Source organism: Schistocerca cancellata, chromosome 1 (assembly GCF_023864275.1).
Source record: "Schistocerca cancellata isolate TAMUIC-IGC-003103 chromosome 1, iqSchCanc2.1, whole genome shotgun sequence".
Classification (NCBI taxonomy): Eukaryota; Metazoa; Arthropoda; class Insecta; order Orthoptera; family Acrididae; genus Schistocerca; species Schistocerca cancellata.
In genome coordinates, this window is record NC_064626.1 from 81,049,433 (window position 1) to 81,063,274 (window position 13,842).

General features: G+C 38.2%; 1 protein-coding gene across 1 annotated transcript in view; it reads left to right on the forward strand.

The window, feature by feature from the left end:
* The first annotated feature begins 1,010 nt into the window (after positions 1–1,010).
* The window catches only part of LOC126165754 (ribosome quality control complex subunit NEMF), a 76,130-nt gene continuing 63,298 nt past the window's right edge, over positions 1,011–13,842 (forward strand). Inside the window, exons 1-3 of the mRNA XM_049920346.1 lie at positions 1,011–1,187; positions 1,281–1,452; positions 1,543–1,745. Of these exons, the coding sequence (XP_049776303.1) occupies positions 1,132–1,187; positions 1,281–1,452; positions 1,543–1,745 (431 nt within the window). The 5' untranslated portion in view covers positions 1,011–1,131. The remainder of the gene's footprint in view (positions 1,188–1,280; positions 1,453–1,542; positions 1,746–13,842) is intronic.

The following is a 13,842-nucleotide window of genomic DNA, read 5'->3' on the forward strand; positions in this document are numbered from 1 at the left end:
AGCTTGACTGAGGGGCGTTTTGACAGTCGAACGTGTGTAAACCCCAACAGATAGCGAAAATGACCTCAAAAAAATATGACTTAGTTATCTTTTAACAGTCACCCACTCGTTTGTCTGTCTCCATGACCATTTGCAAATATCTACATCTACATTTATACTCCGCAAGCCACCCAACAGTGTGTGTCGCGAGTCGTTATGCCCTGTAACCTGCAAAGTAAATTAATATGTGAAAACTACTATCGCTTAACGAGCCACTGTCGCGACCATTTGGATCGTTTTTCCTGCCCCTTACAGAATGTTTGCAGTTTTCTTTTGCAAGACTTGTTGTGAACACAGGTCACGGAATAAGTCTCTACGATGAGCTAATGTGCTGAGCTGAAATATTCTTTGCGCGACCGGAGCCGCTTGTCGCTAAAATTTCTTTCCTAGTCCGATCTATGGCGGGTCAGCAGTGAATAGAAACTGTGTCGGGCGAAGGCACGAGATGTAGTTGAGTTATTGCATACACGGACATTTGCGCCAATGCTTGAATAGTTTCCTCAGCAGGGTTAAGGCCGACTGCCTGTCGTGTCGTCGTAAAAACATACTTAAATGTTCTGTGTGTATTTGAGCTACTGGTACATATTTCCATTGTATTATGATGAAAAATCTTGTAACATTGTAACATGATCCCTGGTTAATTCAATAAGATATCTGTGCAGACAGATCGTTGCGCGTGGACCGGCTCCACTTTACACCATCCCACACATACGTTTACATTCTGAGGACGAAGGATTTCATGCCCGTATAATGACTTCCTAAACGGGTAGTCGTAGACGAATTGTTACTTTAAAAAAAAGTTCGTTTAAAGAGTGTTAGCGTGGGTAACACCATTCCTTTCCTCTCATGTAACATATTTTATAGTGATTCTATCCGTTTCCCTGCTTTTACATGACAATTTACAATTTGCCAGGGTGGTATTATCTAATTCGTTGCCTGTGACCAACATTGGCTGCCCTGCATAAGCAAAACAAAAGCGAAAATGTCATCAAAGTACTTGAAAGGCCAAAATCTCTGAAGGACCTGTGGGATATGACGGCGTAACAATATGAGAATTGTTTATTTACAGTAGTTCTTGAACAGTTATTGAAAATGAAGACCAGATTTAGTACGTTCGATATTGTTTCAATTGCCACTGAACTTCAAAGGTAGTTTCGTCGTTTTGTGTATTAATTTGTTTGTGACAGTATTCCAATGTAGGACGTATTGATACAGTTTTATCCGCAAATTTTGTGTTTTAGGTTGATTGGCATGCGCGTTGCACAGGTATATGATATAGATAACAAGACATTTCTTATCAAGCTGCAAAGACCCGAGGAAAAATGTGTTCTGCTTTTGGAATCTGGGAACCGTATACATACGACGGGCTTCGAGTGGCCAAAAAATGTAGCTCCTTCGGGTTTCAGCATGAAGGTAGTGTTCACTTTAAATTACTTTGTTCCTTCACGCCACGCCCCCTCCCTCTTCCCAATAAACAAGTGAAATGGCTTAATTTTTCTTCAGATGCGCAAGCACCTGCGCAACAAGAGACTAGAACATTTGAAACAACTTGGCATGGACAGAATACTGGATCTTCAGTTTGGAACAGAACAAGCAGCGTACCATATCATACTTGAAATGTATGACCGAGGCAATATCGTGTTAACAGACTGCGACATGACAATTTTGTACATTCTACGGCGTCATGTGGAGAATGAAGATGTGAAGTAAGAGTTATATCTGAACTACCACTTCTTTTAGAATCATAGATAGTTTTACTTTTAAGATATTCATATTAAGCTAGACCCTTTACACTCTGAAGGCAACTTTTGGATATGTTTTAGCAGTATTTTTATACCTGTGTATAAGCGTTTTTCACAGTGCATTTGATATACTAACACCAGTTGGTGTATGTTTGGTTAGCATTTATTACTGAGCTTCCTCAAATCGAAGTAAGATGTGTGATTCATGAGAATTATTTCAGTAGAAAATCACAACGATAGTTTTAATTTCTGTAAGACTTTTCCACAAAACTAATGAATGCTATAGAAGAGTTGTTATAAATTCTGTTGTACACTGTCTAGCAGTCGAGTCAGATCGGATACATTTTGGATTAGACTGGAGAATTGGCACTTTTCTCATTTGTTGTCCCTAGACTACACTAGTTCATACCAGAACACATCACTTAGTTGTATGATGATTTAAGTCATCATTACTACTAACAAACTATAACTTGACATCTCATTTGTGGGGAGAGGCGAGGGTGCATAGGATTTCCTGTGGGAAGAGAGAGAGGTAGGTAATGAGCTCTGCCTCCATGCACTCCAGGTACGCAGTGTAGATAACATAAAGATGTGTTTGGAGCTTCCACAAGCTCCTGAAAATCGCCATTCTTTTCCAAACTGGAGTAGGAAGTAACCCCTCGTTGGACCAGCAACCACATCACCACCACTCATTTTCGAAGAAATCACAATGAAAATATCACCATGAAATGCAGACAGCACAGCTCAGCAGCAAATATGATGACACTGCTGTCAACACTGGCTAAATGTGCAGCACAGTTGGCAACGAACATCTGCAAATACCTACAGCACCAAGTCTCCAAACATCTACTGTTGGGAGTCCATATGCCAATTTATAGTTCCCACATAGTGCTCTTATGTATTGTGATTACTATCTTTGCTCACTTTTTTGTTGTCGCTCACTGTTTACATTCTGTGTAGTATTATACGCAACCCATGTTCAAGTATAAATGTAAAGGCTCGTTTGAAGAATGTGGATGAACCACCTGTTGTACTGATAAAAAGTGTTTCATGAGGTATAGTAAATACTGTAGGTGCTAACAGTATAGACAAACTTGAATACAAGATCCCATGTAACATACGTCCAATTTTTGTTGATTACTGAGATACAGCTGTTAGAATGTAGCCAAACAATTACAGAAGGTGTTAAGGAGAGGAAAATTATTAAGTTCAAAATTGTTTTTCTTAAATTTCACCTCTAATTTCAATGCATTATAGATTTCTCATAACAACTCCACGTGTGTCCGCGGCTCGTGGTCTAGTGCTAGTGTCACTGCCTATGTATCACGGGCTCCCAGGTTAGATTCCCGGCCGGGTTGGGGATTTTCTCTCCCCGGGGACTGGGTGTTTGTGTTATCATCATCATTTCATCCTCGTCATCATCATTTGTGACAGTGGCCAGATTGGAGTGTGTAAAATTTGATACTCTTTACGGGTGCTAATGAGCTCGCATTTGAGCGCCTTGCGAACCAGATATCATCACAACTCCATGTATAGCTCTTCTGAAGTCATTTGATGTTCTTTTATGAAGGCACCACTATTAATAATCTGAATGAGCAGTTCTTCTCTTGTTTTATTTTTTCTTTGTAGACTTCACTTTTCGGCCACCTCCACTGGCAAATCCCTCTAGAGGGTTGGGGTACAGGACCTTAGTGGTCAAGAAAAGTGACCATTTCTGCCAATCTGTCTCTCAGAGAATGTTAGGAGTACATGATATGTCACTTGATGACTAGAATATGCAGAGCCCCCAGATTTTAGATTAGATTAAATTCAGTTTTCATTCCATAGACCCAAGAAAAATGAAATGATTCTCATAGGTGTGGAACATATTGGACAGGATAACATAAAAACATAAAACACTTGAATATAATACTTGCTACCCTGATCATTTGTCATTAGATTGTCGATATAGGTGAATACAATGAGGTAAACTGGAACAGCTAATATTTGTGGAACTAACATGCTGTCAGAATGAAATCTGTTACGCACTATTAATAAATTTATCATACGCAAAATACCTGATCTTGACTGTTGTGACCAAGTGCTGTCAAAACTGAAATCTAACAGATATTTTTACTTAAGCTGGCTGAACAGTCTCTGTTAAGATATTCATTTATGGAGTAGAAGGAGTTGCCTATCAAAAAGTATTTCGAACTCCGTCTAAACTGTGCTTTATCTGCTTTATCTTTTACTGAAAGAGCATACCCATCCTTGTAGCAAAAAAAACTCTTCCAATAGCCTGTAAGAATGTGGTAGCTAAATGGGGCCCTGTAATATGATGCAGTAACATAGCGGGTCCAATGGACTGATGGTGTATCACACCACACTAAACCTTTACTAGGAAGCATTATTGAAAAAGTTGTATGGGTTTTTGTCAGACCACCAATGTGATCTATTAGTGTTACTGATTCAGTCACAACTGAATGTCGCTTCATTAGTAAATAATATTAATGACATTACTCAGTGATTTGAATTTAGACAACAACAAAATTACAATGGTGCACTTGCATCTTCTTTGGTAGGTGTTGAATATTCTGTAAACGACAAGGGAGAGGACCATGCACATGTTACATCATCTATGTTCTTGTGTGTGAAACACAGATACCTGTAGAAATTCTGCATGTGTTTGTTGAAGAAATGAGTCCTACCAACTGAATAATATCTTCTACCTCATTCATACTCTATTCATTTGCATGTGCAGATGAAATATGTCTGCTGGGTACTGCACTAGCCACACAATTTAATGAAAACACCGGCTTACACTCTTGAATCTGGTACTATGCGGTTAGGAAATTGTCTACCACATTCTATATAAGCAGCTACATAGTTTCCATTACAAACCCTGTACAGAAATACTATTTCTGCATTTGTAAATATGTGTGGCACACTTAAATGATACAGCATATTGGCCAGCTAACCGCGATCACAGTTGATAAATTCAGCTATGTAAACTCCATCACAACTTCACTGCTTGAACTTCAGAACAAAAATGACAGTTGATAAATACACCCATAACAACTGAAATGAAAATATCTCTCTTACCAGTAAAATGATATGCTATATGGAGTCTTTTATTTAAATTAGCATTTACTACCATATCCTAAAATAATTAATTTTTCTACTGAAACACACTGTATATGTTTAAGAATGATCGGTAGATACATCATTCAATTTAAATCATAATTCATTTCTCTGAGATTTATGAGGCTGTCAACATCATTTGAAATTTTGAACAAGTATTAACTTTTATTTATTTATTTTTAATCTTTCTACATATTTATATAAGGTCAACTCTGTGTCTATATGCACTATTACTGATACACAATTTTATAGAGAATTTTTATCATGTGATTACCATTATTCAATATACTCTGATGTTATGATTACAAAGTGTGGAAGAAATGAGCTCTTTGCAACTCACAAACTGCTATTCAGAGAAAAGCATTGTGGGTTGGAGGGGGGAGGGGTGGCGGCGGCAGGAATAAGCTCCGCCCACCTCAGACAGTGCTGATTCTACTGTTGGGCTGTGTGTTTCATACACATTTCACTCTGCAAACCATTGTGAAGTGCCTGGCAGAGTGTACTTTCCATTGTACTATTTATTAAGCCTTTTTGCCATTCCATTTACATATAGAGCACGAGAACAATGATTCCCTTTGTTGCATGCTGTTAGTTTAATATGGTCTTCACAGTCCCTATGGCAGCAATGTAGGGGGTCGTACAAAAGTAGAATTGATACACAGTAGTGATGAATGACTGTTGACACGCTTATTCTACATGATGATACTAACTATGTAGGGAAAAGATAAATCACTACTTACCATAAAGATGACACATTAAGTCGCAGACACCACAGTTAAGACACTTACACATAAGCTTTTGGCCACAGCTTTTGTCATAAAAAGAAAGCGAAACACACACCATTCATTCACATGACCAAGCACAGCTCATGCACACATGACCAGCAACTGCTGGTAGCTTGGGCCCAGACTGCTGGAGATAGCTGTCGTGTGTGTGTGTGTGTGTGTGTGTGTGTGTGTGTGTTTTTTTTTCCCCCTGTTGAAGACTGTGGCGTGTGTAAGAGTCTTTTAATTGTGCCTGTCTGCAACTTAACGTGTTACCTTTATAGTATGTGGCAATCTGTCTTTTTCCTACAGTGCTGATATTTCTGCCAGGAATTTTGATTGTTTAATGGTACTAATTGTTGGAGATTTCATGGCCTCATAAACAGCATTTGGTTGCAATGTTAATCATTTGGGTCTTGTGAACAACCCCAGTAGTCAGTATGTTCTTTGAAATTTGGCGTCATATTTTACACAGAGGGAGCTGAGATATTTTTTGTTTCTAAGTTTCAGATATAGATGTTGGTCTGATGTTATGTTTATAATATTTCTTTTATGTCTTGTAGGCAGTAGCTTAGATGGTTTTGTTTACTAGATAAATATAGCTCAATGGAGATGATGATCCATTGAGGAGGAACATTATTTTGAATAGTGTGGTATACTAGACCTATACATGTTGGTCCTTTTTTTGTGAGGTTGTGGAGACAGACTGAACCGTAGCATTGCCCAAGATCTAAGTAGGATTGGAAGGAAGTAGGTTTGGAAGTTGGTTATGAATTTGCAACACCAGTGAATGTGTTATGACTGCATTTTATATACATCGCACATTTCAGTTACGTTTGCACCCTTGAAAAACCTCATTTTCACACTGTGATCTGATCTTCAAAAGTTTTTAAAATGTTTGAGGCATTAATAACAACAAAATTCCCATCTCAAAATCCACTAATCCCTTGGGGGCCATATTAAGAAGTTATCAGACATTATTTTGCTAATATTTTTGTGTGGTTTGTGACGTCATCCGTTGGTCATTTCTTAAGGCTAATATCTCCACCGTGACCATGAGATCATTACTCTATCAGTATGGTGTCAAGTTATTGCTTATCCCAATTATTATTGTAGCTTCGGTGATGTATCTTTACTTCTAACTCTGCCTTATCTCTGTACTGAAAGTAGATAGTTTTTATCAATGTACAATTACTGATCTACTCTCTCTGATGTCCCCCTTCATCTTCGTCTAATCTCATCCTAATTACAGGTTGGTCTCTATCATTCTGAGTGACTTGCCCTTCATTTTTAACTTTACCCAATCTATCCTTCTCTGCTCCATGATGAAGAAACTGTTAGTTTCAAAAACAAGATAATCTGTATCTTTTACGTGGAGCTATCAGTAGTAGTACATGTTTCACCTCCTGAAAGTACGTGTCACCACCAAAACGGTGTCATAATTTACTTACTGATCTTTCCTCCTCTTTTGTTCAAGCATCTTACCCCATTACCCCCATTTCTGATTTCATTAAATATAATTGTTGCCATTTCCGTTTGTAAGTACACCAGGAAACAGTTTTGTTCTGGAAGCTGAGTGTGTGATATTATGCATGAAATATTTGCTCTCATGTACAATTTACACTGGTCAAAGCAATTAGGCAAGCACTCAGGAGTTCATCAAATGTTTTGGGAAGAATAGTAGAGTCACTTTGTGTGAAAAACACAGAGCTGGTCACCAAAATAAGTGGCTTGTGAGAGTTTGTTGATTACTGGTGATTAAAATGACGACGACTTTTGACAGTTCTGCACAGAGGAAGGATTGGGAGGCACTTAACGCTGGCACATGCCAAAGGTTCCTCACTGACTTTTGGTGCATAGTGGTTAATGGATCATCAGTGAAGCATTGTTAAATAGTAAATGAATGACAATACTGACCAGAGCACTGCAGTCAATAACTATTTTTATAAATGCTCAAGTTAATGCCATAAGTGGCATGGTTCCTAGGTAAGGATTATTGGGTCTACGGAAGCATCCAATTCCACCCGTCTGCTTAGGCCCATGACATAATGGTGGTGTGGTGTGTGACGTCATTACGACGCAGAGTTTACGCGTTGGTTGTGTCCTGTTGTGTTTGATGATGATGACCTCTCTCTCTCTCTCTCTCTCTCTCTCTCTCTCTCTCTCTCTCTCTCTGTGTGTGTGTGTGTGTGTGTGTGTGTGTGTGTGTGTGTGTGTGTGTGTGTGTGTGTGTGTGTGTGTGTGATAGCCATTTCCGCCATATTGACGACATCATGGGTCAAAGCTGACAGTTGGAATTGGACACTTCCATAATCCTGGAGCATCACTACCCTCTTGTTCGGAGACAGACCTGGCTGGTGCTGGAGCTGGTGTTGACATTCACGGATACGTTTCATCAACTGTGTTCTTTGTATGGCTACTATGAGGCATCGTATGTAATAACTTCTTCCATCAGCATTTCTTCCTCATTAACATTAAACTGCATGTTTAGTTATTGTTCTTTGCCACATAACTTTTCACCGAGGCCCATCTAATAGGACTGAAATGGGTGTGGTACGGAGAAAGCCTGATTATGCTACATTCCTTTGCTGTAACCAGTTCGACGACATAGTAACGTGGCGTTTTTGGCTTGTACAGCTTTACGAGTTGCATCATTTCTGCCTTATTCATATGACCTTCAGTTTTCTCAAGTGGAATATTTCTGTGTACATAGAGAAAAATACCTGATTTCCTCCAGTGCATTGTCAGAACTTTGTTCAGCACAACACTGTGGTATAGCACATTGTCTATTACCATTGTTGAATTTGGAGAAATATTTTGTAGCAGCAAATTGGAAAACCACCCTGTGAAATCTGTGGTGTTTATTCCCTCATGACAGTAACTCTTTCTTCTGGAATGAAATAGCAATAAAGAGCTTGGAACAATGACGCAAGCCAAACCAGCATGAAGGACGATTATGCTGCCATCCTTTCATATCATTGCTTTTGTTTTGTCTTTGGCTGTGTGGTCTTTCCAGGCTTTTGACAATGTGACATGCATTAGCTCATGTCTCCAAAAGCCACACAATGTCATTTGATTTAAATGCAGATATCGATGTCTGCAGGCCAGTGTGTCATTTCTCTTGATGATAAGCATCTGAGATGAGTACTTTTCATGCCGCATATCAAGCTTGTAGAGACAGTTTCAAAGAGACAACTTACTGTCATGAAATAAATCTTCTTTGATACTAGCAATATGATATGCCTCTAAATGAGATTTGTCATAAAAGTGGTCATATGAGAACACATTCAGTGCTTTAAAGGTATCAATGGTTGGAAGGGGAATTTCAATTTGCAGACAAGGCCACAATTTGTGGCTTTGTGTGTGTTGTAACTTCTTTTCTTTCCATTTCCAGGAAAGAATAACTTGATGCTGCTTCATCATTCTTGTCTTCCTTCTTTTCCTTCTCCTTTCCATTTTACAGCACCTCAGACCTAACAATTTTAAATGGAGTGGCTTTTCTATCCATCACTCTTGGAACATCTAAACCTTTGCACTCCATGTCAAAGCACTGTGTACAGAGCACACAAATTGTGGCCTTGTCTGCAAATTGAAATTCCCCTTCCAACCATTGATACCTTTAAAGCACTGAATGTGTTCTCATATGACCACTTTTGTGACAAATCTCATTTAGAGGCATATCATATTGCTACTACAGAAACTCTAATACACACATTCACAGAAAGCTTTGACAAAGTTAAAACACCCCAACAAACAAAGAAGGAAGTAAAAAAGAAAAGAACCACCACACTTCACAACAAGAGGAGAGGAAAACAGAAGCAACTGATGTTTAACTTCACAGAATGCACCATATTTGCCGATCTGTTACTAGCATAGGAGGGAAAATGGGCTCATCATTGGTGTCACCTGGGCAACAGCTTTGTGTCACTTCCACCAGACCAAACTGTCAAAAGTCACTAGTTATTTTAGTCGACAATAACTATGGCTTGTCTACTGCATCACATTACCCCTTCATTGACGGTATTATAAACTGATTTCAATCATCTTGTATTCTGTAACATCATGAGCCATTAGTTGGTTAAATACTGGTCAGTTACCATGTGGCATGGAAAATGGCATTTGACAGTATCATAGCATGATTTCATGAATGTAGACTTGATTTCAAGAAAACTGAGGTAAAAAAAGGTAGAATCTTCTGTGAGCAGCTTCTTGAAATAAAGGACTGAGTTTAGGATGTTACATCTGATAACCAGTTGAGATCAAGTACAACTTTGTATAAGACAGGAATCTTATAGAATTTTTGTCAGAGCCTATTAGAAGACATCCTTCATTGAAAAAATAGATTTACTGAGTTTAGCTCAACATGGGTTCAGAAGCAGTAAATCTACTGAAACCGCAGTATATGATTGCATAAATATGCTGTTAGAACTGTTAGATAGAAAACAACCCATAACAGGCATATTTCTGGATCTGTCAAAGGCTTTTGACACTGTTGACCACAAAATATTACTGGAAAAATTAGAACACTATGGTATCAGAGGAATTGCAAACAACTGGATTGCTATATTCCTAACCAATCGGATGCAGGGAGTCAACATGAAATATACTAGGCCTAATAGACAAAGCAACTCAATAACCAAAATACTATCAAGTAATAAAACTGTAAAGCAAGGTGTTCCACAGGGCTCAGTATTGGGACCCCTACTTTCCCTCCTGTATATTAATGACTTGAGCCTGAATGTTGATGCACACAAAACAATAATATTTGCTGGTGACACAACTGTACTCCTCAAAGGGGAGAATACAGAGGCTGTCCAAAAAGCTCTGAACTTGGCCACTGAACAACTCAGCAACTGGGCTAAAATCAACAGATTAACTATCAACACCAAAAAGACAGCTTCCATGAACTTTCACACAACACAAAATGCAAATTCCTCTCAGCCATTTGTAACTGTAAATAACCAGTCAATAGATACCGACACTGTTTTCAAATTCCTGGGTCTGTGGGTTCAAGATAACCTGAAATGGAATACACATACAGGAAAGGTAAATACCAGGATTTGTACTGGCTGTTATGCATTGAGTGTACTGAAAACATATGCTAGCCTGAAAACATTAACCAGTGCGTACTACACTTACATACAAGCCCACCTAAAATATGGTGTAATATTCTGGGGACATTCTCCAACTGCTCTGAGCACATTCAGAATCCAGAAGAGAGTAATGAGGATTATTACTGGGAGCAAACCCAGAGACTCCTGCAAACCTATCTTCAGAAAGTTGGAAATCCAAACACTGCCTTGCCTCTACATTCTTGAGACTCTAAAATTTTTCAGAAACCACATAGTGCCAACTGAACCCAGAGTTGTAAAAAATAATGAAATACATGAACACAACACCAGGAAAAATGCAAACCTGCATGTTATACGTACAAACACTCAACTGTGTAAAAAGGGAGCTTTCCACATAGGCCTCCAACTGTTCAACAATCTTCCCACCAGTATTAAGTCCATTGAAGACAACATAAAACTAGCAAAGCCGTGAAGTCATATTTGTTGTGTCGCTTTTTTACTCTGTAAATGAATACTTAGAACAGTAATCTTGCTGTTTGTGTTAAATTGAAAACATTGAGCAATATAATACATTAGGATACTATAGGCCTATGTTAATATATGTTAACAATGATAAATGATATTTTCCGACATCTGCAGCACACTGTGTACCATCAGATCACATGGAATAAATAAATAAATCCTCCTGACTCATCTTATGTGATTAGATTAGATTCAGTTTTCGTTCCATAGACCCAAGAAATGAGATGATTCTCGTGGGTGCGGAACATGTCAGAAAGTATAACATAAAACATTTGAATATAATACTTACTCCATTGCGCTGTTCACCAAACCTGATAACACCAAGATGTCAGTAACAGAAATGAAGTAGTTGTTTAAGAGGTTTGCAACACTAACTGTACTTGTTACCAAAGTTTCATTTATTTTTAGAGCTATCTGTTACTCTTTCTTTTTGGCCCCACTTGTCTCTGTCTTCACAATATCCCATACAGTTTTTACTTTGTTACCTGATGTAATTATATTTTTCTCATAATAAAACTGCTTCGATTTCTGGATTGCTTGCTTCAATATTTTACAGTGTTCTTTGTAATGCATTACAATTCTAACCTCAGAGCTGTTCCTAGATAGTAAATAGAGTCTCCTTTTTGTCCCACGTGATATCTTTATTCCTTGTGTAATCCACAGTTTATTTTTTGACTTGTGTGTGAGTTGAGTTACCTATAGGAGAAAACAATTGTCAAAAGTGGAGGCAGCTTTATTAATGGATGCTTTGTATTTTCTATTTGAGTCAGATGTATTGTAAACAACTATCCAGTCCATGTCTTTGAGCAATTTCCTGAATCTCTCAATTTTTTACTTATTTATTACCCTCCTGTACTCAGATTTAATAGATTTTTTTTATCCTGACAAGTTTCAACATTTAACGCAAGATGCTGCATGTCATGATCAAATAGCCCATTTACTATTGGTTTTGTGATAGTACTTTTTTCCCTAGATTTGTCTACAAAGATATTATCAGTAGCAGTCTCAGAGCATTTACATATCCTAGTAGCAAAGTTCACAGTAGGAACTAAATTGAATGATAGTGTTACTGACTGCAATAATTGTTCACTGGCAGAGCTTGTCAGTAAATCTACATTAAAATCCCCAGCAACCACTGTTTCCTTGTTTTTTGCTATGAGATGGGACAGCAGAGCTGTCTCACAGACTTGTTATAAAGAGGTTAAAATTCCCTGAAGGAGATCTGCATATACCTACTATTATAAAGGACTTATTATGAAATACTACTTCTATAGCACAAGCTTCTAAGTGCTGCTCTGAGCAAAATTTATTAATATCAATATTCTTGAAATCAAAACAGTTTCTGACAAATACAGGAACTCCTCCTTTCTCCATATTTCCTCTACGGAAATAAGAAGCTAACTTGAATCCTGTAACATTTAACATATCTATACCAGTGGTCACGTGATGTTCTGAGAGGCAGATTATATCAGCTGGTTTGCTCAATTCTAATTCTTCAACACAAATAAGCACCTCATTAAGCTTACTGCTTAGTCTTCGGATATTCTGATGCAATAGTGATAGCTGATTTTGTGCACTGGCTGAATTACAACTGGATGAACCTACAGCAGGTATAAATGTGGATGACAGAGGTACATTTGAACACATTTCTTTCCCCATATGAATCATTTTTCGTGGCCGCCATGCCACATAAACTGTAATGCACAGAAATACTTTATCACATTTATGGTAATATAGATCTTGAATCTTTTTCGCACCCCTGTATGCGAGTACCCCTTCATTTTAGGATCTGCAGAACTCAGTATGTGAATGACTGAATGAAATGTGCTGCACTTAGTGACACAAAAGGATCAGTGCTTAATATTTTTAAATATTGTTTGGAAAAAATAAGAAATATTTATTTTGATGTCTTCAGATATTTATATTAAATTTCCAACTATCCCATTTACCTACATTGACAAAAAGAAAAGTTACAATCGCCTATGAGCAGCTTTTTGAAATAAAGGACTAAGTTTAAGATGTTACATCTCATCACCAGTCGAGATCAAGTACAACCTTGTATAAGACAGGTGATTTGGTGTGGCTATAACAAAGGTGCCTACCACTGACATGCCACTCACAGTCAAGTAGACAATAGCTAGGGATCGTGTTCTCACGGAGGAAACAGCATCTGTGGGAGAGGATAGTATTTGAGGTACCTTTTGTGAATGTGGTATGTGTATATAGGTAGCTCTCCCAGCACACTCGTTCTCTGCAGCTCTCTGTCGTTTGGCAGCAGTCCAGATGATTTCCAGCTGCATGCAGACAGCATTTAACTCATTTGTAGTGATATGAAATGAAGTCATAAGTACAGCAGGTAGTAGACCAGTTCACTGGTAAGGTACAGGAAAAATAAAATAAGTCTCCAAAATATACTGCTTTCCTTGAGTATGTGAGACTCATACCAAATAGGACTATAGTGCTCTGCACATAAGAAAGCAGATAGTGGGGCGATGCACAGTGCAAGGACCAGTGCATCACATGATGATCCAGCCAGTAGCATCATTCTGCCACATCTGTCCATAGCATTTACTTCGGGGTGTG